The sequence below is a fragment of the Drosophila guanche genome, unplaced genomic scaffold (genome assembly GCF_900245975.1).
Source record: "Drosophila guanche unplaced genomic scaffold, DGUA_6, whole genome shotgun sequence".
Classification (NCBI taxonomy): Eukaryota; Metazoa; Arthropoda; class Insecta; order Diptera; family Drosophilidae; genus Drosophila; species Drosophila guanche.
The window spans coordinates 3,945,200-3,968,345 of NW_022995743.1; the positions used below are offsets into that span (position 1 = coordinate 3,945,200).

General features: G+C 45.4%; 3 protein-coding genes across 3 annotated transcripts; all 3 read right to left on the reverse strand.

The window, feature by feature from the left end:
* Positions 1-7,308: 7,308 nt before the first annotated feature.
* LOC117587266 (dynein light chain roadblock-type 1) lies at positions 7,309-7,802 on the reverse strand. Its single transcript, XM_034277844.1, has 2 exons — positions 7,722-7,802; positions 7,309-7,663 (listed from the first exon to the last, which is right to left on the reverse strand). Exons 1-2 carry the CDS (start codon positions 7,757-7,759, stop codon positions 7,348-7,350), a joined length of 354 nt encoding a protein of 117 aa, XP_034133735.1. The 5' UTR covers positions 7,760-7,802; the 3' UTR covers positions 7,309-7,347.
* Positions 7,803-7,823: 21 nt separating this feature from the next.
* Positions 7,824-8,744, reverse strand: LOC117587246 (leucine-rich repeat-containing protein 40). Its single transcript, XM_034277821.1, has 2 exons — positions 8,679-8,744; positions 7,824-8,617 (listed from the first exon to the last, which is right to left on the reverse strand). Exon 2 carries the CDS (start codon positions 8,599-8,601, stop codon positions 7,879-7,881), a length of 723 nt encoding a protein of 240 aa, XP_034133712.1. The 5' UTR covers positions 8,602-8,617; positions 8,679-8,744; the 3' UTR covers positions 7,824-7,878.
* Positions 8,691-10,135, reverse strand: LOC117587236. Its single transcript, XM_034277809.1, has one exon. It carries the CDS (start codon positions 10,047-10,049, stop codon positions 8,835-8,837), a length of 1,215 nt encoding a protein of 404 aa, XP_034133700.1. The 5' UTR covers positions 10,050-10,135; the 3' UTR covers positions 8,691-8,834.
* Between the last annotated feature and the right edge of the window lie 13,011 nt (positions 10,136-23,146).

Below are 23,146 nucleotides of genomic sequence, written 5' to 3' on the forward strand. Positions count from 1 at the left end.
TGCAGAGCTGAAAATATGCATGAGAATGGTTGAATTAGCTCCAAAAATGCACACACCAAATGCAGACAGAGGCGGGTGAGTCTTGCCTTCCGTCTCCGTTCCAAAAACAGCGACAATTTGTTACGCCATAATCAAGGCAAAGCATGTGAATGCGGACAATTTATCAGCCAGCGAGGAGAAGCAAACAGAAAGGAGTAGCATGGGGGTCTGGGATGGCATTGCGGTTGTCCTGCGGTCGGTTCTCGCATGACGTCGATGACAACCCGGCGAAACCGCAATGTTGTCACTCCAAAAGGGAGAGAGAGAGAGAGAGAGCGGCAGGCAGGCACACTGCAGCGGACCCAAAATGGCGAAGGGCGAATGGCGAATGGCGAACAATGGCAGCGGCATCACTTCCTGCCACCAAAAATAGCACACTGACATAATGAAACTTAACAGGATAATTGGATGGAGTTTGAGTGTTCCCTCGGGTTTTGCTGTTCCATCTACGTCTTTGTTTTACTACGCATACTGCGCGATAAATCAAAAGAAAACTCTCGCAGCTCCCAGACCCGCTTGGGCCCCTGCCTGTCGGTCCATCTGTTTTGCCTGCCTGACGTTGATGTCTCGCTCTTGCTCTCCCACTCTCTCTCCTTTGCTCTCTTTGGCTGTATCTAACGTATCTCTTCTGCGAATCTATATCTCTATGGTTACGTCTTTGTCTCGACGGGCTCCGTCTCCGTGCGTTGACACTGAGAAATGTTATCGGGCGGTTGTGGGGGGGGGGGATGGAAGAAACAGCTTTAAAGAACAGCTTTCACTCCGTTTGCTATTTGCATCATTTGTTTGTTGTCTGTCGCACTCCTTATTAAGTTTTGCCACGCATACGAACCGACATATAGACTCCTTCCCCCCTGATATGTCGCTCGCCCCTTGATTTATAGTGCCTCGTCGGCTGTCTGTGGGTCGCCAGAGAGTCGGCCGCTCTACAAAAGTCCACACAAATCACCGCATGATATATAACCGAACTGCAAAACATTAAGCTACTCCCCCGAATCCCCCTCTGCCAACTGACTAGTGGATTTAGTACGCTAATGTGGAGGCTGTGTCCCTGTGCTGTCAGAGATTGTCGTGCTATCCGGACGATTTAGTTATCTGCGGCTCATAATTTAACCCCAGCTTTGGCCACAGACTCAGCTTCAGGTTTTTCCTCTTTTTTCCCCACTGTCAAAGCGGTGATAAATCTTCCCATTCAGTTCGAATCAATTAGGGATTTGGCGCAGTGGCTGGAGGTAGTTCGGAGTTCTCCCACCGAAGGGAAGGGGAAAACCAATTTCAATTTCCAAAGTAATGAAAATGGGAAATTCGCTTAATTCCTCGCATTGTTAAGTCTGGCGTAATCGAGGAAGAGTTGCAACGGCAAACCCGAAACAGAAACCGATACAGAACCCCAAGCAGAGTCACCGACGACGAAACACACACAGAAATAGAGGGAAGAAAACAGGGCAGAGGGGAGAAAGGAGAAATGAGACCGAATCCAGGACTCGAACCTCGTAATTGTTTTAAAACTCACAGCGAAAATGGCAATGAAGCGAGCGTAAAAACTCAATGGCAACCCATCGATGGGTCACGTGGCAGATGCCATTAAAATAAACGAAATTTCCATCCGAAATTTGAGGATAGTGAAGCAGCAGTGGCAGTGGCAGTGGCAGTGGTTGCAATGTTTCATAGACGAGCATCGACAAAAGACAAATGCAGAATAAATAATTTAGTTGCCGGATTAGAGAGCCGCAAATCCGCTTTTGAATTTACACTCAAGTTACTTCCATTAGTGGCGTTTGAATGGCAGAACTATTGCATATCATTAGTTGCCACAGCAGGCAGCCGCAATTGCTGATGCAGCAGACACGAAACGACATGCCACACCACCAACCACCCACAGAGCAACTATCGTTGTCCGTGCATAATCCGGGCTTTAAGTTATTGCAGCAAACTTGGCACAGGCTTTGGTCGCGGATGACAACTCGCTTCACTGCTGCCGCCTCCGCTTTATTGTTCGCTGCCAAATGATAAAGAAATAAAAGTGCCAAAGGACTACTGACTCCTTTGCTGCTGCACGAATTTTTGGGTTGAGCGTCAGAAACAATGGCGGCACCTGCTGCCGGAACACGGCCAACACACACACAGCACAGGACATGCCAAACTGGCAACAAGGGCAACAGGAAGGAAGGACAACGATTCTGAATTCAACCAAGTGGTGTGTGCTCTATGCGTGCGTGTTAATGCACAAAACTGTGGCTGCCCAGACCCAAGCAACCCCCCAGAGGAAAGGATTCCCCTCTCAAGCCTGACGATGCATTTCATTGCAGGCACATTTACAAGAGCAGCAGCAGCAGCAGGAGCACTAGGAGCACCATATAAGGTTGCTGCTCCTGCTTTGTCCTTAAGCCAATGCTGACAGGACACAAAATGTATGGCTGTGTGTGTGTCCTGGAGCTGTGCTTCAGATGCAAATTGTGCTGGCAACGAGCTGCTGCTGCTACTTTTTCCAGCAACCAGCTAGCTCTCTCTGGCTTATTTATAAGATTTGCCCCGCCGGCAGCACACTTCACACATGGGTCAAAGCTGATTCTGCTTGACAAAATGCTACCCCAACCCGTTGACTGATTGCCCTGGTTTGTTGGGGCATGGCAAGAGCTTAAAGCAAATTTGTGGTCGAGTGGAGAATCTACAGAATGCAGAGAATGCGAGTGGCGAGAGTGACGAGAGTCGAGAGCATCTCCCTATCCTGCCATGCAGCCATGGGATGAAGTGCATTCAGCCGCAGAAGGAGTCGCAAATCGACTAGTTATTGCCACACACAGATTGCCTTTGCAAGGGATTCTTCGTGGGTTAATTAACTACATTTTGAGGCAGTGACACCAAGGCAGCAGATGCGCCAATTAATGTCCTGACACAGACACTGATGCCACTGCCACACTGGAAATACCGAAATTTATTCCACGAAAGCGGAAAATGAATGTTTCTCTGTCGCCCGCCACGAAGAAGCTGCTGTCAACAGTGTCTGCCAGAAGTATGTGTTTACTTTTGAATAATAAGTATTTAATTTCTCAGGACAAGCTGTCGCTGTCGCTGTCGCCGTCGTCGTCGTCAGACTGTTGATACTTTTATGATTCACATCCTTGACGTGTTGCCTTTGCGGAATTTTCAATTAAAACTCTCTCTCTCTCTCTCATTTGTTCAGCTGTGTTTATTATTACTTAAATATATTTACAAAATATTATCTGCCACTCACTACAAGCACTTCCTTTGGCATGCCTCCTCCTCTCAGGTAATTGCACATACGCAAAAGTTTTCATTTTAATATTTCCCTCATTTGCTGTACGTGAAAACTTTTGATAAGCAGCAGCAGTCTGCTCCTTTGTGCAGCAGTCGATGCAAATTAACCAACATTATGCATACATAATGGCATTACGTGCCCTTAGACCTGCGCCCACCCCTAACCCCCTTTGGGTGGCACATAAATCAGGTTTAATATGAATTATTGATTCACATTCAGAATATAATCCAAATAATGCAGATTACAAGTATTTGACTGAGAGTTGAAGCTGCCAAAGCGACACCCACACCCCCTAACATACACTCATGCACAAAAGCATTCGGTTAGGCCTACACACACACACACAAAGACACACCTAAATGGTGTGTGGCAGGAGGCGGGTTTCAAAAGTTGTTTAACCCAAAAACGCTGCAAACGGAATTTAATAAATACGTGCACGGCATTTGTGATTCTGTTTCGCTCGCTAAAAGATCTAAAAATAAAAAAACGAACAACTTTCCAAAATAATCGCCCGCTTGGCTGCAATTAAAGTGCGCCCCTCCCGCCGAAGCGAACGAATCCCTAAGGAACCTTCGGCCCTGTCTCTCTGCTGTTTATGTTTCGTGAAGAACTTTTCCGTTTGCTATATGCGCTCTCACGTACACAGAAAAATGGCGTAAATGTGTTCAGAAAAGTTGCATCAAAACTTCCTATGAAGCATTCGCCACACACACATACAAATCGCAGGAAAAGCTATCCTCCAGGGACGGGGACATACAAACAAACCCAAAAGCTGCTCGTTGCACGTTTAAAAGTCAAACCATATTAGCAGCAACATTTGAAGCTTTTGCTTAAATGTGGCACGAGTGCAAAAGGTAGGAAAATGCAGAATAAATGTGCTGGGAAACACACACGCTGAAAAAAGGTACAAAGTAACAAAGAAGTTGTCCTTTCTATCGAGTCTATGCCATACATTTCCCTTTCTTTCGTTGACTTTTGCTGAGATCCCCGTCCGTACACTGCCTTATTAATCTGGTTTCTTTTTTTTTCCCTGGCGTGGCCACAACCCCTGCACATCCCACCTGCGCGGTTTATCCTTGTCTCTGGGGTATGCAGGGGGGCTACACATGATATGTTTTTGAAGTACAAAATAAGAGCAGCTTCCCTCTGATGATGGTCTACTTTTGCATGCTTCCTGCCTGCTGTGGTTTGTCTGCCTTTGGCGGCAGGTGCTGCACGCTGCACGCTGCATGCTGCATGGTGCATGGTCGTGGCTGGGGAGGCAGGCGTCGGCTGTTTTGGGGCAAGTTTCTCTTTTTCAGTGGGTGCTGCATGTAATTACAGTAAGCCTTCTGGCGAGAGAGCTTCTGGCTGCAGGCTGGACAAAAGTTGCAGTTAATTAATGCTCAATCGCAAGGCGTTTTCCCATTCAACTTGAGACATTAATGCCAAAGAGACTTGCCGCCGCATTGAGCTCTCATTAATTAAGTGTATTGATGAGATGTTCTGCACACCGCCTGCCATAAGTACTCGTACACCTGCTCATGCGGCTCTGGCGGAAGGGCTCCTAATGATGAATTGGTTGCCTGATTGGATGTGTGTGTCCTCAAGTGTGGGCTCTTTGTGGGGCTGTAATCACGACAGACTTTAAGTCTTCGGCGGCTCAAGGACCACCCGTTTAATTGATGTTTAATTGGAAAGTAATTAAAATTAAAATTAATAATTCATTAAATGTGAGTGGAAAATGGCGGCTGGCTTTTGTTGCTCCGAACAATGGCTGGTCGCTCCCCCAGCAACAATGAAAAATAGTTTCAGGGAAACCGAACCGAATGCACAATGGCAGCCGCCGCATACGACATATTTTCAACTGCTCTTGATACAAATATTTGCTTTAATTGCTTTCTGGCATGACTAAGGGAGTTTCAAATAAAAATACAAATTGGTTAAAAGCGGGACACACTTTTGTGGTGGCCACACAGACACGGTGACAGGCAGCGCTGATTTGGTGCGCAGATCGAATGCATGGCAACCAGTGAATATATTTTGATGTGCGCCCATAAAGGACTTCTCATTTGTTACTTTTGGCAGCACTTTTAATCACAAGCAGACAGACAGAAGGACAGAAGAGCCAGAGATGGAGAGCGCTGGAACTGTTGCTACAGCTCCATCTGCATTGCAACTAATTAAGGGCAACACATGTTGAACGAGCGGTCTGGGTGGATGAGGAATGTACCCGAAATGGCGACGCCCGGAAAGACCATTACTCATACGAATGTGTGGACATCATTTCGTCTAGTGGGGATTCCATTCCGCCCAGAGTGTATGTTTGGCAGCTCACTTAACACATCATTTATTAAACCTGCCGACCATTTGTATGCGGATGATGATAAATGCAACATTTTTCAACGATTTTGAATTGCAAAGCTCACTCCGTGTTTGGTCTCTGTGCCATTAATACGCAGAAATTAGTTGGCATACAAGTTAAAGGCAAAACATTTAATTCCGTATTGGATGTGTTGATAATACTCAAGTGTCTATCATCTATGAAAATAGCCGCAGGATTTACCGCATGCCTCGGCAATTTCACGTCTCAGCTCGCACCAGACTTTTGCCGGAAGGCAGCTGTCGTCTGTCTGCATTAAATTTCAATTAGGCCTTAGGGTCTACCCCGTTAACCCGTTCGCTGATTCCTGTATCCCCTTTGCAGTTGACTTTAAGCCGCTGCACTGCCATTTCCAGGCTGTTGGAGGAGTCTGTTTCGTTGCAATGCAAATTCACGCGCTGTTCCCTCGTTATTTATAACTCTCGAACATTCATTAAAAGTCAACAATTTGCAGTTTTCCTGCATCCGCCGGCATCGGATTGAAGCGAGTCGAATAAATTAAATGTCAGCATGTGGCAGCATGAGCTCTTGGTGCCGCTTTGGTCACTTAATCACGTTATTGCCGCTTTAAGAGCTGCCCCCAAATGCCACTCCATTGAATCATAATGGACATGAATCGTGGAACAGTCGCAGTAAGCCGCACAAGATCTGATCGATACCCTAGAGTGGAAGGGAGTTGGAGCATTTAAAGCTGTTTCAAAATTATATAAAAATGTAACATTGATTTGCCATCCCATTGCTGGGGTTTTGGTATCCCCCAGAGCCTATTGTTTAGTATTTATTTGGAATATAATCCCATATTTGGTCAGCGGATTTGGTCAAGGCAAAAAGCATAAATATTTGCGCCTCATTAAATATTGCGATGGGCCCAAACAAACACAAAGGCCCGAAAACCAAACATATGTAACTTACTGGACTTAAATGGCGACAAAATGTGGGTACATATTTATGTATCTATGGCTGTGTGTCTATATGTGTACCATAAGCATAAAGCCGCTGAATAAATGGCCACTGGTGGCCCAATGCCATTTTGAACCCCCCAAAAATGTTGAATAAAATGCACAAAACCAACGAAAACAATAGTGTCATCGGGTAACAAATATAACAAATACTTTTGTGTGCTTTTGCCATTTCCCGTGCCGCCCCAGGGGATCCCCCCCAGTCCAGGGCACACACTTCTATATTGTGGCAGCAAATGAATAATGGCAACACGTTGCCGAACGTGCGATATTTAATTGCCATTATCGTGCACAACAGATATGGCTCAAGTCTATAGAGCGAAATGAGTGCCGCCCCAAAATGAGAGGCCACTAATGATGCAATCCAGCGTCAAAGGCTGGGCTTAATTGTGGGTGGAAAAGCCCACCAAAACCAAACCAAAGCAAACCCAAACCCAAACCCAAACCGAACCACTATTCCGGAGAGAGTGCAAAACTGCACATAGGATGTGCAACATGGTGCATAATTGACGACTGATCCGCATTTTGGTGGCTGCCAGCCAGTGCCTGATTTGTTTGCCTTTCCCCTTGCCAGTGCCAGTTTGCATTTCAAATGAGTTTCGACCATGATTCACATTTGACCAGCAATTTAATCTTCATTTTGTTGATGTGTAACACACACACACACACACACGCATGCCCCATCTGTGTACGTGTATTAGTAGTTTTTACTTTTGAGTTGCACTTTTCCTTTTGATGCGTTGTATGACTATCAAAATGAACTCCGTGCCGAGAGTTATGTGAACCTCGCCCCCGTTGGAGCGTAGACGCAAGAATGTTACATCGTTGGAGGGATTGAGATCTCGCACCACATTCCTGGCCATCGTCACCAGCGGCTTCAGCGACGAGACATACACAAAGGTGCGACGCGGACTGACAGTCGAGCGCAAAGTGTTGCCATCGGCATCCAGGATGATGATCTCCCGGGCGCCACGAAGAGCGAACTGTGCAATGAAGGCATCGCCATCGTAGGATCTGTCTTTGCTAAAGATGAGGCTTAGATCCGTGTGCTTTAATTGAACTTTGTTTGACTGCTACTCACTGCTGCTTTTCGGGTTTTCCTTTTTTATCGGCAGACATTTTGTTGGCTACGGGAAACTATTTTCAGCTCACAGTTTTAGGGACAGTTTTAGCCACGGACTACTACGTTTTATGAACTTTAATTTGACAACAGTAATAAACAATTTGAAGGGAAATATCTACTGCGAAAGTGGAATGCGAGTGCGCAGGAATGCCATAATGGCCTCCGTGCCAGAGCTCAAAATTTGATGGCGCGGCTGTCGCAGCGGATTGCCCAACAGATTCAATATATGGATGTTCCGCATGTTGCCCAGAATGGGCGGCACCTGTCTTATATCATTGTTGCTCAAATCCAATACGCGGAGATTCTTCAAGGCACCGAATCCCGTCTCACTGGCATCAATGTCCTTGATGTGATTATCGTGTGCCAAGAGCGACTCGAGGCTCTGCAAATCGTAGATGCAGCGGGGCAGCCGTTCGAAACGATTGAAGGAAATGTTCAGCTCACAGAGCAGCTGCAAGCCGCCAAACTCCAGTGGCAAGTCACGCAGCAAGTTGCACGAGACATTGAAGCAGGTCAAACGCGAGAACTGCGAGATGTTGGTGGGTATGTGCGAGATCTGATTCTTGGTCAGATCCAGCTGCGTGAGCAGCTCCCCCAGCATGTGCAGATCCTTGGGCACCTCGCACAGCCGATTGTCCTGCAGCTGCACCACCTTCACCAGCTCCTGGCGCGCCTCCTCAAACACCTGCGCGGGCACCTCCGTGATCTGACTCTTGTAGATGCTCAGCACACGTGTGCCGCGCATGTCGTACTTGTCCGGGAATGGTGAGGCATCCTTCTGGTCTCCTCCACTGCGACGGCCCTGCACCCGCGGGCTGTTCAGTCCGTCAGCGGGCATCGTCAACGGCAATCAGCTGTCGGGTCGGGGAAGGTGCGCCATTAAAGGTAGGTCTTGGCTTGCCTCGAATTACTCACAAAACTTGTATATAAATTGTAGCTGCTGTAGGTTACACTTCCACACAGCTCGAAGTAAGATTTAATACTGAAATGAAGCTGACAGCACTATGACAGAGGGAACCCTGGCTGCTTTGGTTTTACATTTCGTTTATTGAATTGTTTGACCGATGATTTTTAGAGCACTCCGCAGTCGGTTGCCACGACAACGCCTTGGGCAGTGGCCAGGTGACCGGTGGCATCCTGGATGCGCTCCAGCAGCTGCAATCCCTTGCGCACTTTGCCGAAAGCAATCCGCTTGCCGTTTAGGATCGAAAGCGGTTGGAAGCTAATGGTAAAGTTAACAGCGGAGCGGGGATGGCCGCGCACATAGCGACTGGGAAAGGAGAGAATGCCAGCGTCGACGCCGTGATTGAGCACATCGAAGTCGTGCTCAATGTTGCGCATATCCTGATCGCGCACCGTGGATGGGCCCATGGCCAGGCGACCCTCCAGCCACATGGGTGTGAGTGTTCGCGAGAAGGTGATGGCCGAAGTGTTGGCCTGGGTGCAGGCGCGCATAAACTCCAGCACCACCTGGGGACAGGCCTCGGTGAAGAGTTGAATGGCGAGGCGACCCTGGATGCGTGTGCCACGCACCGCGACATCGAGATAGATCTGTGGGCGCAGAAGCTTGCACAGATTGCCCACATCGCACTGGTCCATGAGGCTCTCGTAGCGGTGCAGGATGTGCATGGGGATCTCGTAGCTGAAGGTCTGCAAGGCCTTTGGTTTGTTGCGTCGCGATCTGCCCGCCAGCGGATCGAAGAGCTCTCCGCCCTTGTGGAACTGCTTGTTCTTCTCCTGTTGCCGCTGCTCCTTGTCGCGGGCGAGGCTCACGTGACGCCAGCGGCCGGCGGCCAGTCGCTCCGGCGAGCGGGTGAACGTTCGCAGCGTGTTGTTGCTCCGCTTGTAGAGCGCCGTCAGCATCTCCATGTAGGGCAGCTCCATGCCATTGCCACTCACCTTGACCTTGGGCGGTGGCAGGCAGGTGTTCACCTTCCCCTTGATGGTGGTCAGCCGCTCACGATGCTGTCGGTACAGCTCCCGCTGCTCGTTCATCACCACAGGGGAGCGCATCTGGGGCATCGGCGACTTCCCAATGGCCACGGGTATCAATCGCTGGTGGTGCCGATGATTGTGCTCCAGCGCCTTGCGATTGATGTTGAACGAGTGCTGCTGCTGCTGCTGCATCTCTGTCGACTGTTCGTCGTCTTTGCCCAGATAGGGATTGTTGCTGTTGAACACGAGATTGGTCATGGTGTAGGGACCCCGCTTGGCGGCTGCCACATAAGGCGCCACAGTGGTGACATCTCGGGCTGCGGCTTTTCGTGGATCCTCGCGCAGGAACATTTTGGCGAATTGTTCACAAAAATCTATGTAGAAACTAATACTTGAAAATTTAACGAAAATTATATTCAGGAATCGAAATCGAACTGTGGTGACTTCTAGCGAATGACTGAATAAAATATACAACTTTTTCCCCTATGATTTAGAGGATAAAGGTCACTGAGATTCAAAGGAAAAAGTTAGTTAAAAACAGGAAACTTTCAGGAGCAAACAAAAAGTCACAACAACAGGATGCCGGTACAGGGGAATCCCACACAAAAAAGGAACCAAAAAGTGCCGGGCAATCATTTCTAATTTTGGCCAAACGACAATATTGCCAACTCAATTGCCTGACTGGGACGGGCAATCATGCGGCAAGACTCCTATCCCATGTTCCATCAATATGCCACAATAATGGAACACAGAGAGAAGGAGAGAAAAAAGCATTAGCAGAAAGTGCCCACAGAGGGGAAAGAGAACCCGCAACAATGTCTGATTGAAGTCATAAATGAATGAAAAATTACCCTGGCCCAGAAGTCAGTCAGTGGCGTCGTATTCCAACAAAATTGGCAACTGAAATTGCCTTGGAAAAAAAAGAACCAGAACCGGAACCGAAACCGAAACCGAACCGAGTTTCATTTCATTTGTGGCACATGCCGAACAGCTATTTGAAAGTTATTTTCAAGCGTTGAAATAACATCTGAAATACCCTTAAACAATAGAAATAAATGCAGAGCATAGCCATTATTATGTGCTTTGATGTGGAAAAACATATGCAGTATTCAAAAATGAACTCCGTTTAATTAATTACGTAGCATATTGTGGTGCGTTGTACTTGAGCGTAATCAACATTTTGCGGTGATCCAAATGGCGTGCTCTTGCATAATTACTGTTTTAATTCAACAATTTCAGCAAAATGTGCATTTAATTTAAATTGAAACGCGCAAATTTTTACCACACATTTTTCTAAATTGTTTCATTTTGACAGGCAACATTTGATTGGACTTTTGATGGTTCGTTGGTTCCGTTTCTAATTAGTTATGCACGATTATCAGCCATCAACATGATTTATTTTTATTTAAGGACTGTAATTTCATTTGTAATTCATTTTGCTAACCCTGGGTAGGGGGTTTCATTGACCTTTTTCCAGTTGTCATCGTTGGAATTATCTTTTTGTGGGCTCATTACAATGGATTTCCACTTCAACGAGCTCGAAAAATGTGCGACAATCATTTGGAAGTTACATTAAAGTTTTTCCATTTTGTTGTCGCTTTTTTTTTTAGCTATTCAAACACAGCCACAAGAAAAAACAAGAAAAAAACGCATTTATTAATTAATTAGTTTACTCTTCACATTAAATTATGTACAATGGACATTTATCAATGGCATATGTGGTGGCTGTCACCCGCCCGTATAATCGGATTGAAAATCAGTTTAAAAAAAAGCGATGAGCGCATCGAGCTCGCATTAATTGATTGTTAATACGGCAAAGATTTGCGGCTATAATTAAATGATTATTGCGATTGTGTGTACGCCATGGATATCATGAATTAAGCATGAATAAAACACATATTTATCCGCTCAAAGTGGTGACCAATAAACAGAAATATTTTGTATGTAATCTGATGCATTAATGTGCGCTACACTTGCACGATAATATAGAGACAGACAGGCAGACACTAAACATTGGAGAGGCATGGACTCTCGGCACTGAGCACTATAGACTCTGGGGGCCAAGTGCCATTAGGGCAGCACTTTTATCACTCTTATCACTCAACAATCAACGTCAACGCCAGTGGAGAGCTGCCTGCCAAGCAGCCGCTGTCAGACAGTGAACCACTTAAGCGATTTTTTTGTTCTCAAGTGTCACAGCACACACACACAACCACACACAGACACCTCAGGATGGATGCATCAGCATCAGCATATCAACAACATTTCTCCTCTCTCGCCCTTGGTTCTATTGTCATTCTCGTGGTTGCCCTGCCCCCATTTGATATTCACATTTCAGTGTGCAACTTGAAAATGTGTCGACAATAAGCCACCTCCCTCCCTTGTTCCTCCTCCATCACTCATATTCATTGTATTCCCATGAGGGACAAGTACTGCAATTCGATCAAATAGTTTGTGCCATGAGAGGAGAGTCCGTTGCATTCAAAGTATTTCATTTATTCCAGCCACAGGCTATTGGAACATGTCCTGGCAAATGCTTCGATAGGAATGCCAGCGAGTGCTCCGCCATGGGAGCACAAATAACTGAATCCTATAGGGGAATGCCACGCTCCATTGGTTCCACTGCCTCGATAATTCATCGATTCAAGTCTCTGGCCTGGTCTGACCTTGAATGCACCTCCACCCCACACTCAAACCCCCGTGAATATTTCTATATTTTATCCTGCTTATATTTGTTCTTGTTTTTTGTGTATCTTTTCATTTGTCGCAAAACAAAAGCCGTGCCAGACGCTGGCTAAGAGCATAATGGATCATAAATGCTTTGCCTGTAAAAATGTGATTTTATTTTGTCTGCTCCAACGCGTCGTCTTCTGCCTCCATTATCCCGAACATCTGGCTTATGGAACCTGTCTCACCACCCTGCCACACATGTGGAGACGTCTTTTTATGACATTCTTTACTCCCCAGAGCGCGTGTGGCACCGTCGCGGAGGATTCCACTTTGTGTTTGTCATATTTTTATGCTTTTTGTGTGTGTCGGGTGGGAACTTTGTCAAAACAGCGCCATGTAAATGAAATATGTGAGTATTCAAGCCAAGATTCTGCTGGGGGAAAAGCTGTGGGACTGACCAGAAAATCCGTGAATAAGCTAAAGCCAAGCTTAACCGTAAACAGCTAATGGAGAAATGTGAAATGTTTCATAGCTTGGGAACTCTTAACTTCATGGAAAATATTCCAAGCCCAGAGGTAAGCATACACAGAAAATTCCCACTCAAATCAATCAATTTTAATTAAATTACATTAAGCGTAATGTCAAACCCAAATGAAGTGCTTTAACTGTGACTTGAATGCCCCCCAATTCGGTGCTCTTGATCACTGAATGTCCCAAACTGTTTAAGCCCCAAAGACATCAGTTAATTAATACCATTAATGGCCTGAGAGTCGCTCTCGAAGCTAGTAATTATCGCAGACACACAGATAGCTGGTGTCTTGGAGGGTTGTAACAGCCATAGGATTATATCGGTTAGCAAGCAAGATTAATTAACCATAAGCAAAGGTGTTAATAGACCGACGACAGCTTTTCGCCACACAAAAGTTGGCCCAGCCCTCACACAAATATTTAATCCACTTGGAAAGGAGCAGGAGTAGAAGCACGAGCCACGAGCCATCCATCCATCCATTAAGAAGCTATTCCACAGGTTCAGGACCCTCCCTTTAGGGCCTACCTTTTTGTGCGGGCCAAAAAGGTAAAGCGCTGAAAAAGTTGTCAGGCCAAAGATGAAGATGCCGCGATACAATTTAAAGTGTGGATATCCCCCCATGTAATCCTTAAACAATTTTATTAGCCAAACACGGGGACAGTCGAGTCTTGCGCTGCCAATTAGGTTAATGGCTGCGAAGTAAAGGCCGGAGCAATCTTCCGCTCTTTGCATAAGCCGACACGAAATGAAATGCCAAATGAACTCCGATTACAAAGTGCGCTTTGCCGGGCACTTGCCCACTCTGCTGGTACATTTAATCCCGCGATGTTTATTAAATTCCCTGGGAATTACTCCAAAAATGTTCTACACAATTGATAATGCTGTGAAGTTGTGGGGCATCCATTGAGGCTTTCATTTCATCTTGGAGCCTTCTATGCAAAATGCTGCCAAACGGACAGGCACACAGACAGCCGGGCAGGGAGAGTGTGTTCCACAAAGGCACGATGAATGGAATACATATCCTCTGTAAAGCCATTTATCAAGACATTGCATAACAATGGAGCTATGGTACATAAAGGATATTCAAAGCGAGTAAAACTAAATGATTCGAACACGTGTTAACAACGTGGCAAGCAAAGCAAGAGCCACCAGAGAACGGAAGGAGCATCAAGGAGCGAACGAATCCATGTGCATATATCTACCATATGGAGTATGGTTCAATTTAATTGGAGTAGAAGCTTAGTGAAATGTAAACTAGATTTAGTTGCTGCCTCAAAGACTCTCCTCCATGGCAGCAATTTGATTTAAAAGTTGATAAACACTTTTCCTCTGCATCGTGTGCCGAGTAGTGCCAGGAACTTTTTTCCTGCTGACAGAAAGGCATGGAAAGCCATTTCCAAAGCAAACACTCGACTGATAATTCATATTCCTGTAATAACTTTCGAAGCAGTAGAAAATATCGCCGCTGGGCGTCCGCAATGGAATGCGCAGCGGAATGCCCACCCGAAAAATTGCACGGATCATAAATTAAGAGGAGAATGGAGGAGAGGGGCAGGGGAACGGCAGACAGCCCCCTCTGGCATTGTAATAAAAGTTTCTCAGCAAAAGGAAAGCACAGAAGTGGCGCAGAGTGATTCGAATGAGAGATACTCCCCAGTTGAGAGTTGTTTCACGGTTTAATAGCTTTGGGGCAACGCTTGGGTGAAGTTTTTTCTTTGCTTTTCTTTTTTTTTTTTGTATAAGGTCAAGACAATTTCCCCAGTGCCTGTTGCATACATCCGGCAGAAAATAATCTATCCCTTCACTTTGCACATGATGAAAAGTCGAGAGCAGAGCATGTGGTGAAGGCAGAAAAGACTACCCACAAAAGCAGCTGTAAAATAGTTTTAATATCCGCCGGCAGGTTTCTATTGTGTGTGTTACTTCCCTTTGATTCCATGTCCCCATGTCTCCCCCTCTCTCCACCCACGAAGCCAGGCTTGCTGAGAGTTTTGTCACCTGCACTGTGACGCTGGTGAATGGGCGGACGGATGTTGTGATTCCTTTTCTTTGTTTACGGTGGCTGCTGGCTGCTGCTGGCTGCTGCTGTCAGCTGTATGATTGCACATTCATAACATTCATCCCATTATTGTTGCTGCAAGAGAGGAGGAAGCTTTCTCTTTTGAGTACGAGTACGAGTACGAGTACGAGGCTCGTTTTTGCGGGCCTTACGGCCTGAGGGAAAGGTGAAACTACTGCAATCAAAGTGTTGCCGCTTCCTGGCACACAGTTGCTGCTCTGTGACTAAATAAACATTGATTTATTTAAACACACTTCTTTGCACTCGAAGCGAGTCAGCTGCGGGGGACAAGCGAATGAATGCTGCCTGAATGTCTTGCTTGCCATGTTAAATATTTTGTGGCCTTCTGGCTGCTGCAGCCTTTGCCATCAACTTTGCACTTTTCACATTGTTTGCCTGTGTCTGCCTCCTCACTCTCTGCTCATTTCCCATATACATCCTGCCCCTGCCGCAATTTGCAGACAATTTAGGGAAATCCTTTTCATACGTGCTACCCGTAAAGTACTCATTACTTGCCTCAGCAATGTGTTGCCAAAATGTGGGAATAAGCCAAGAAGCATTAGTGCCAAATGAAAATTGAGCTGCAAAAAGCAAAAGCAAAGGCAAACGGTGTAAACCAGCTACATAAATGAGGAATATATTAAGTAGTTTTAATAAGTGGAACAACTGCAGCAAAACTCTTTTATTTCAGGCTTTAGAAACTGTTCGACAAAGTAGAGTTTTGCTTTAAAAAGTTCTACGAACATAAGCTAATATTCTTGCAGGCAATCTCTGGCGCAAAGTTGCCGAAAAAACTTGTTGCCAGGACACAATCTGCATAAATCCGCGCTAACGATGTACGTACCTCCATCGCTGCCTGCCAAAAGGAGAAGTTTCTGCCACTGCAACGAGCTAACAAAGAGACTGGAAAACAGTGAAAGAGGGAAGGAAAGGAGGGAAACATTGAAGTCCCCTTTAGATGAAGTGATGTCGATGTCAAATGCTTACACGCTTGCTTACAGATTCAACACAGACCGGTAAGGGGCGGCGGTGCACCACCTGTGGATAAACTGATGCTGCTTCTCGGTTCCCTCAATTAATTAAACCTCAGCACGGGACATTGGCAAACAATGGCTGCAGCGTGCAGGACTACATCAAACCAGGAAATGGAACCATGAGCTCCCCGCAGAGAGGCAGATTTGATGCACGCGGAACTAGATTGGTTTTCTCATATTGATGTTATAATTTTTTCATCTAAAATTTCACATCTCTGCAGCACGTACACAACTCATGGCTGCAGACGCGTGAAATGGAGTCACGTATCAATACTTACAGCAGAGATGAACTGCTCCGTTTGGAATCGATCCGTATGTATACATATATCCCACCCTTGGCCTTGACAATGGCCTTCTTTGAAGCTTAATTTTGCATAAAAATTCATGCGCTTTTTCCCTTTGATCTGCTGTTTATTTTCCCACAATATAATCGAGCTGTAATCAAGCGAAAGACAAGGCCCATTGGCGTCTATGGCCAATTATGCTGAGCAATTTGTTGATTTTGTGTAGCACAATCGTTAGACATTTGTTTTTCCTATGCAAAATGGCTTGTAATTTTCACCAAACTTTACTCTTGGCTTACGCCACAAATGCAATGCGTTCTGTCATCGATTTGCTCGAAGGATTATTGTTTTTCCACTCACCACTGTGACACAAAAAAAAGCAAGAGAAGCAAGTGCCCAGACACTGCCACAAATCCAATGATGTCTCCTGATTGACTCCGCTCTGCCACAGCAGCTGCTGTAATGTAAAATGAAGCGGGTGAAACTTTATTTTTTGCTGCAGTTGAAGTTTCCTTTTTTCCAAGACTTTCTTTCGTACGAACTCCCGCCCTACAAGAGTAATTTTTGTCATCCAAATTTCCACTCGACATTTAAAAATATTTTCACGCGCTGCAGATAAATAAAATGTTGCATGTGACAGACAATATGTACATACATATCTGAAGAATGGTTGGGCTGCTGCCCATTTAAATGCAAACAATTCAAGAACATTTTTGCTTACACCGGAAGTTGGCTCGGACACCAACGTGGATCGTGTACTCTGTCTGTTTTTCTTGTCAGAATGCATGTGGTTCGGGTCGTGGTGTTTTTGCCGCCACCTGTCGCCTGGGGTGGGTCTCGGCTCGGCTGATATTTCAGCTCCGGCTTCATCGCCACAGCGCCGCAGACACACAGCCACGCGAGCACGTGGCGTATGAGTAATCCACATGACGTGCTCCTGCTGCTCCTCCTGCTGCTCCTCCTGCTGCTGTTTTTGTGGCCCGTTTTTTGTGCTGCTGCCATGCAGCTGCTGCCAAACAAGTTTGTGCGCTGAGTAAATTAAATTTTAACTGTGAGTTTAGCCTTAAATGGAAACTTTTCGATCCATCCGCGAGTAGCGGAGGAGGAGCCAGAGGATGGCACCTCTTAAGGCATGGCGATGGCCTCCTGACTTGCGAGTAGTTTAGTGGGTCTTAATTAAAAGGCGCAACTTGCTTGCTGTGTGGATGTGTGTGTTTCGTGCGCCTCTTGATGCTTAATTAAAATACTTATACGACATGTTGTACATGTTGTACATCGCGTGTAGTGCCCTGCCTGCCGCTTGCGGAGTGTGTCAACAGCTGCTCCATGGCTGTCAGAATGGCGGCATGTCATGAAGTGTCTTTTTGGCCCACTGTTTGCTTGGTATCTGTCGCTGGCACTGCGCGCTCTGTTTTGTGGCTCTGGTGGTGCTGTTGGCGGGTGGGATTCTTGACAAAAAGTGAACAATCCACGCTAATTTGTAAGCCCCTGCAACATGACACCGTTGACACGTGGCACGTGGCACTTTGCTTCACCGTCTAAAGTGCCCGAGAAATGAGGATTCCTTGGCTCTAGAATCTAGGATAAGCGTTTCTGTGTCTGGCTCAAGTAAAATGTATCCCTAGCTCTCCTTGTGGTTAAATATTAATTCCTTTAAACTCCCAACAGTTTCGAATGACATTATTGGCTTTTGGCTAATCAATTCGATACCTAATACCTTTGGCTATCTCTCCTGCACTGCCATCCATCCGAAATGACTGCATGGGCCCCCCTAACCTTTGCTACCGCAACCTTGCAGCAGCACATGAAAATACCCTGAGAACGTTGAAATATTTTAATTAAAAGTCGTTTGTCGCACCGAATGAATTATGCTAACATTTTTATGCCCCACTCCCTGCTGCCTCTGCGGTAAATTTGTGCCCTGCCATAACCGCATTTTGCGTTAATTTCATCGTTTTTTGGTGTTTTGACTGCGGCTGCCGTTTTATGGCATTTCTTTGTACGGAGGATTTTGTGGCTGCCGCCATGGCATCGGCATTGACAGCGATGACGATGACAGGCGGGCAGGCAGTAGGCAGCAGACGGCAGGCGGCAGGCGGCTGGCAAGTGACGCAGATCCGTGACACATGTTCTGGGCTAATGAGCGGAAGCTGACTTGTGGCAGCTGCCTCATGCCTCATGCCTGCTGCCTGCCGCCTGCCACTTGCAGATTCAGTTTTGTTTGGTTCGGTCGCAATTTTTGAGCCTAAGAGCCACCATAATCTTTGGAATGTGCAATTTTCAGATCAGCTTATGCAATGAGGCGAGCTAAGAGAGGGGAGGGTTAAGTGCCTGGCCCCTGGCTTTGGTCACACTAATAGAGAAAATTCCCCTGGGATTTGCGAGAGCTTTCTGCTCCTCCGCCCCTCTGCCCCTTCCCCTGCAGTGTGACAATGTCTTGTTAGCCAAATTGGATTTAACTTGGTTAACTCTGCGCATCAGTCTGCGTGTGTGTGCGTGTGCGTGTGTGGATGCTTGAGATTTTGCGCTGTCAACAAGAGCTTGCCGCAAAAAGTTGAAAAAGGGTTATCAGCACGCAATCAGAACGCGCCCCAGCATCAAGGGGGCTGCCACATGCTCTTCTGTTTCGTGTTTTGTGCTCCCAATTCTGCTCTTGACGTTTATTATATTGCATTATGCCCGCATTTGTATTGGTGTTTATGCGACCAGGAGGGGAGGGCGACCCTCTCGAAGAGCATAAATCGGGCTGTGTATCTGTGTGTGTTTCGTTGATGTAAGAGTGCATGTGTGTGTGTGGGCTAATTTGAAATGAGGTCGCCTGTCGACTTTTCTTGCGGCTGGGCTGGGCTTGGCTTGCTCCTCGTGCCTCTGACAGTCCTCGATGCCTCGCGATTTCGGGATTTATTTTAATGTGTTTTTCATTTTCCTTCTCAATATTCCAGCGTATTTATTGGTAAATACGTGTGAATGTGTGTATGTACGCTGAAGAGACCAACAACAGTCCCTCCCTTCTCCACTTGACGCTGACAGCTGTCCTCCCAATTCAAATTGGCAGCCAGAGAACTTTGCTCCAAAGAGCCAACAACTATTATAAAAACAGAACTTGACACCAGGGGGACAACACTCAGCTGCAGATTGGTGAGTATTTCAGATGGTCGAAATTCAATAAGGCCATTATTGATGGCCCCCATAAAGAGCGGTGGAATTCACACGGCAATTTATACAACAACAAAATCCTCAAGCCCCCTGGAAACAGCACTTTGATATTTGCATACAAATACATTTAAATGTGATGCTGAAAAATACATGCACGAAGCATATTTATGCGCTCCAGGAAATAAATGACGACATTATGCTGCTTCGCCGTGGATACATTAAGCCATGGCAAAAAAGAACGAGAGAAATCAGATAAGACCACGGCGGAAGGGTGTGCCAGATAAAGGCAGACACACAGCGGCAGATAAATAAGGAAAAATATATATGAAAAAAAAAAAAAATAAAAAACATAAACCAAACCCTCCAAAAAAGCCTCAATGTTAGAGGCAAAATGAAGATGAATGCGAATATTTGCGTAGCCCTCTGTTTGGCAGCCGCAAGAGCCCTGCGGGTGGCAAATGGCAGCAGCCCTGCTGCTCTCTCTCTCTCCGCTGGCATTTGTGGTGACATGCCAGTGCGTTGATGTGGCGCCACCTCTTCACTTTGAAATCCGATTTTAATACTTAAATTTTGATGTAGGAACGGAAGAGGTTTGATGCAGATAAGTGGAAAGAAAGCAGTGAGCGAAAACTTTTGCAATTTCATTTTCAACTGAAAGCCAATGGCAATATAATAAATAAAGAAAAAATATAATAAATAATGAAATCAGTGGAGACATTGAATCAATGTCCATGAAAAATGTCTTGCCAAATTGTATCTGAAAGATGAGTAGCAGAAAGGAGTTGCAGCTGAAAACTTTATCAAAAACTTGCAGACTAATGGAAATCGCGGATATGGAAGAACACAAAAACTCAGTAAAATAAAAAAGAAAACGAAACAACTTGAGAAGTGACAAGGAACAACTCGGAAAGTGCGAGAGAAACTGCAGCGAAAGAAAAACAAGCAACAATCGTTGTACTTTAGCTTATGGCTCACTTAGGAGCGGACCAAAAAATGCAAGAAAATGTTTGATAAATTCTAGAAAAAAAATATCAAAGTTGTTTAATTTCATAAATTGATTTAGGGCGCAACCCGAAAATAATCCGATTTACTTGAAGCAGAACAAAAGGTTCAAATCTGTTAAGGGCGAAGGATGTAGGCGGGAAGCACATAAATAAGGAAAAACACACATCCCTCCTCTAGGGAGAGGTGAGGCTGGAAACTTGAGACACACCACACAGAAGAGGGAAGCGTAAAGTCTCGCAAAAACTTGCAGTTTTCTTTTTTGCTTTATATTTTCTCCTTTTTCTTTGGGCTTGGGCACCCGAAAAAGCCTCAGCCTCTTGCTCTGCGGTGGCTGAGTGCAAGCTCAGCACCGGCTTAAAAGGATTTCATATTTGATTTTTATTTAATTTTATGCGCTTTCGCAGCTCAGACAGAGCCTCAGACTTGCCCACAGACTGTCCGACAGACAGAGGCGACGGCCAATGAACTCGAATATGCCATCTACTCGGAATGTGAATGTTCTTTGGTAAGTATGAAAGAAATCCCATTCAAACGAATAACTCATCGATGATTGAGTGATTTTCTGCATTGCATTTAATACGTAGTTCTATGGATATTTATGTATTTGCATTTGCATTTTTATCGTTTATATAAAATTCATTGCACTCTGTAGATACTTCTCTCAATCCATTTATAGCCAAATTGGGACTAGTTTAAACATGAAATATGTGATGTCTGATAGATGTGAAAATATTTCCATTTCAACATTTTGATCTCTCTGCTTTCAATTGTTTGAAATTTGTGCATTTTACCTTGAATAAACTAGTGTAAATATGCATTTTTGCCTGTTGGAGAAATTAATTAGCGAAATTCAAAAGACAGAAAGAAACGACAGCAAAAAACAGACAAGTTTGCATCAGAAATAAAAACTTCAATTTGTTTTAGTTGTTTTCCATAAATAAATAAATACATTTTTGACGATAACGTTCTCGAAACACTAAATAAATGTAATAAAGTGTGGCAAATATCCTTGGGCAAGTGGCAAAAGGACAAAGTTAAAGCTTCTTTAAAAATAAAGTAAAACTCAAGGAAACTTCCGTACCACTACAGTTACGCATTTTTCAAATCATTCTATTCTTTTCTGGTTTCTTATTTCTTTTTTCTCCATGGCACTGCACAATCCATTTCCCCTCGACTCTCTGGGGGATTTGCCGTCAACGCTAAGACGACTTACGGATATGCACAGCGCAGGAGGAGAATTAGATGGCACTGGGACATGGGACTGGGCACACGATACGCTTGTCAGCCAGAGCTATAGTTACAGACTGTAACCAGCAGCACAGAGTCAAGCGACTCCACAAATTATGATAAGCACTTAGGGATAATAGGCCATGGAGCAAGCAATCAATGCGGGTCCCCAGTCCAGAGTACTCGGACCCCTCTGACGATTAAGCAAATGAAAGTCGAAGTGAATTTACTTGCAAAGGGCAGCGTCAGCTTTTGCAATTCTCTCTCTCCCTGTCTCTGTCTTTAAAAATGACAAATAAAATCACTTACAAGCCTGTCGGCAAAAGGCGCTTGCCAAGAAAATTTATGCTGGATGGTAATGTTTGTAGAAAAACAAAAACTAAACTAAAACTGTGTAACGTGCCAAATAGTTGTTGTCTCTCTCTCTATCGCTCTCTTTCTGGCTCTCCCTGAAACAAGCCAACATAAATGCCTGCCAAAAGACAAGAAATGAGCACCGACAGGTCAGCCCAGCCTACACACGTCTGCCCCAAAAATCCTTTTTCTGGTTTATTTCAAAATATTTTTACAAGAATTTACACAGCAAAAACAAAAACAAAAACAAAATATTTTAATATTTAATACCTTTTAAGATTACGAATTTAATCAATTCTGTTGGCACATGCGGACGTCATATGGGGCGGGAAGGGGCGGAGTTTAAGTTGAAGGAAATCAGCCGAGACGAAGGATAAACTGCCATTTAGACAGAATTTAAGGGCAGACGAAAGCGGACACACCAAAGGGAATACACGTCCAAGGAGTGATCATAAATTAATTAGCTTGGGGACGAGGACAGCAGCAGCAGCAGCCGGGAGTATTACGCATTACGTATACGCAACGAAAATACAGGAATCACAAGTGCCGGGCGGCACGGCACAGCATGGCACAGCCCATAACGAAGCAATTAAAGAGAAAGTATGCAAATGGCAAGTGAAAAAAACGTGGCGACCATTGCCCAACCCAAAGTAAAAGAGACAGAGAGAACCACAGAGAGAGAGCGCGAAAAAAGGTGAATAAATGTGGCGTCAAATTGAATGACAAGCCGCTGCCAAAAGGCAGAGTGTACAACGGCTATCACGGCCAGGTTGGAAGCAGTTGGAAAGCGAATGAAATTAAGGATGGTAATGAAGGTGGTGTGGCGCATTCAGATGATAAAGATGGAATGAAGCGGGCGGGAGAAATGAGACGAAAATTCCTCTCAGAAATGCAAGATGCCGTGACGATGCTGATAAAAAATATGAAGTGGAGTAGAGTGGGCATCCACCCCGCCGCGGCATTATAAACAGAGAGAGAGAGAAAAAGGGATGTCAATGCACCAACCAACCCACCCAACTGCCTGGTTGTATGTCCAGCCCACCCACCTGGTCTGTCTGTCTGTCTGTCTGTCTGTCTGTCTGTCTGTCTGTCTGTCCAGTCCAGTGTCCTCTCCTCACCATCACGTTTCA

Coding starts and splice junctions, on each gene's coding strand:
- LOC117587246 (XM_034277821.1), bottom strand. CDS start 8,601: ATGCCCGCTGACGGACTGAACAGCCCGCGGGTGCAGGGCCGTCGCAGT.
- LOC117587236 (XM_034277809.1), bottom strand. CDS start 10,049: ATGTTCCTGCGCGAGGATCCACGAAAAGCCGCAGCCCGAGATGTCACC.
- LOC117587266 (XM_034277844.1), bottom strand. CDS start 7,759: ATGTCTGCCGATAAAAAAGGAAAACCCGAAAAGCAGCA. Junction 7,664..7,721: donor GGAAAACCCGAAAAGCAGCA/GTGAGTAGCAGT, acceptor CCTCATCTTTAG/CAAAGACAGATCCTACGATG.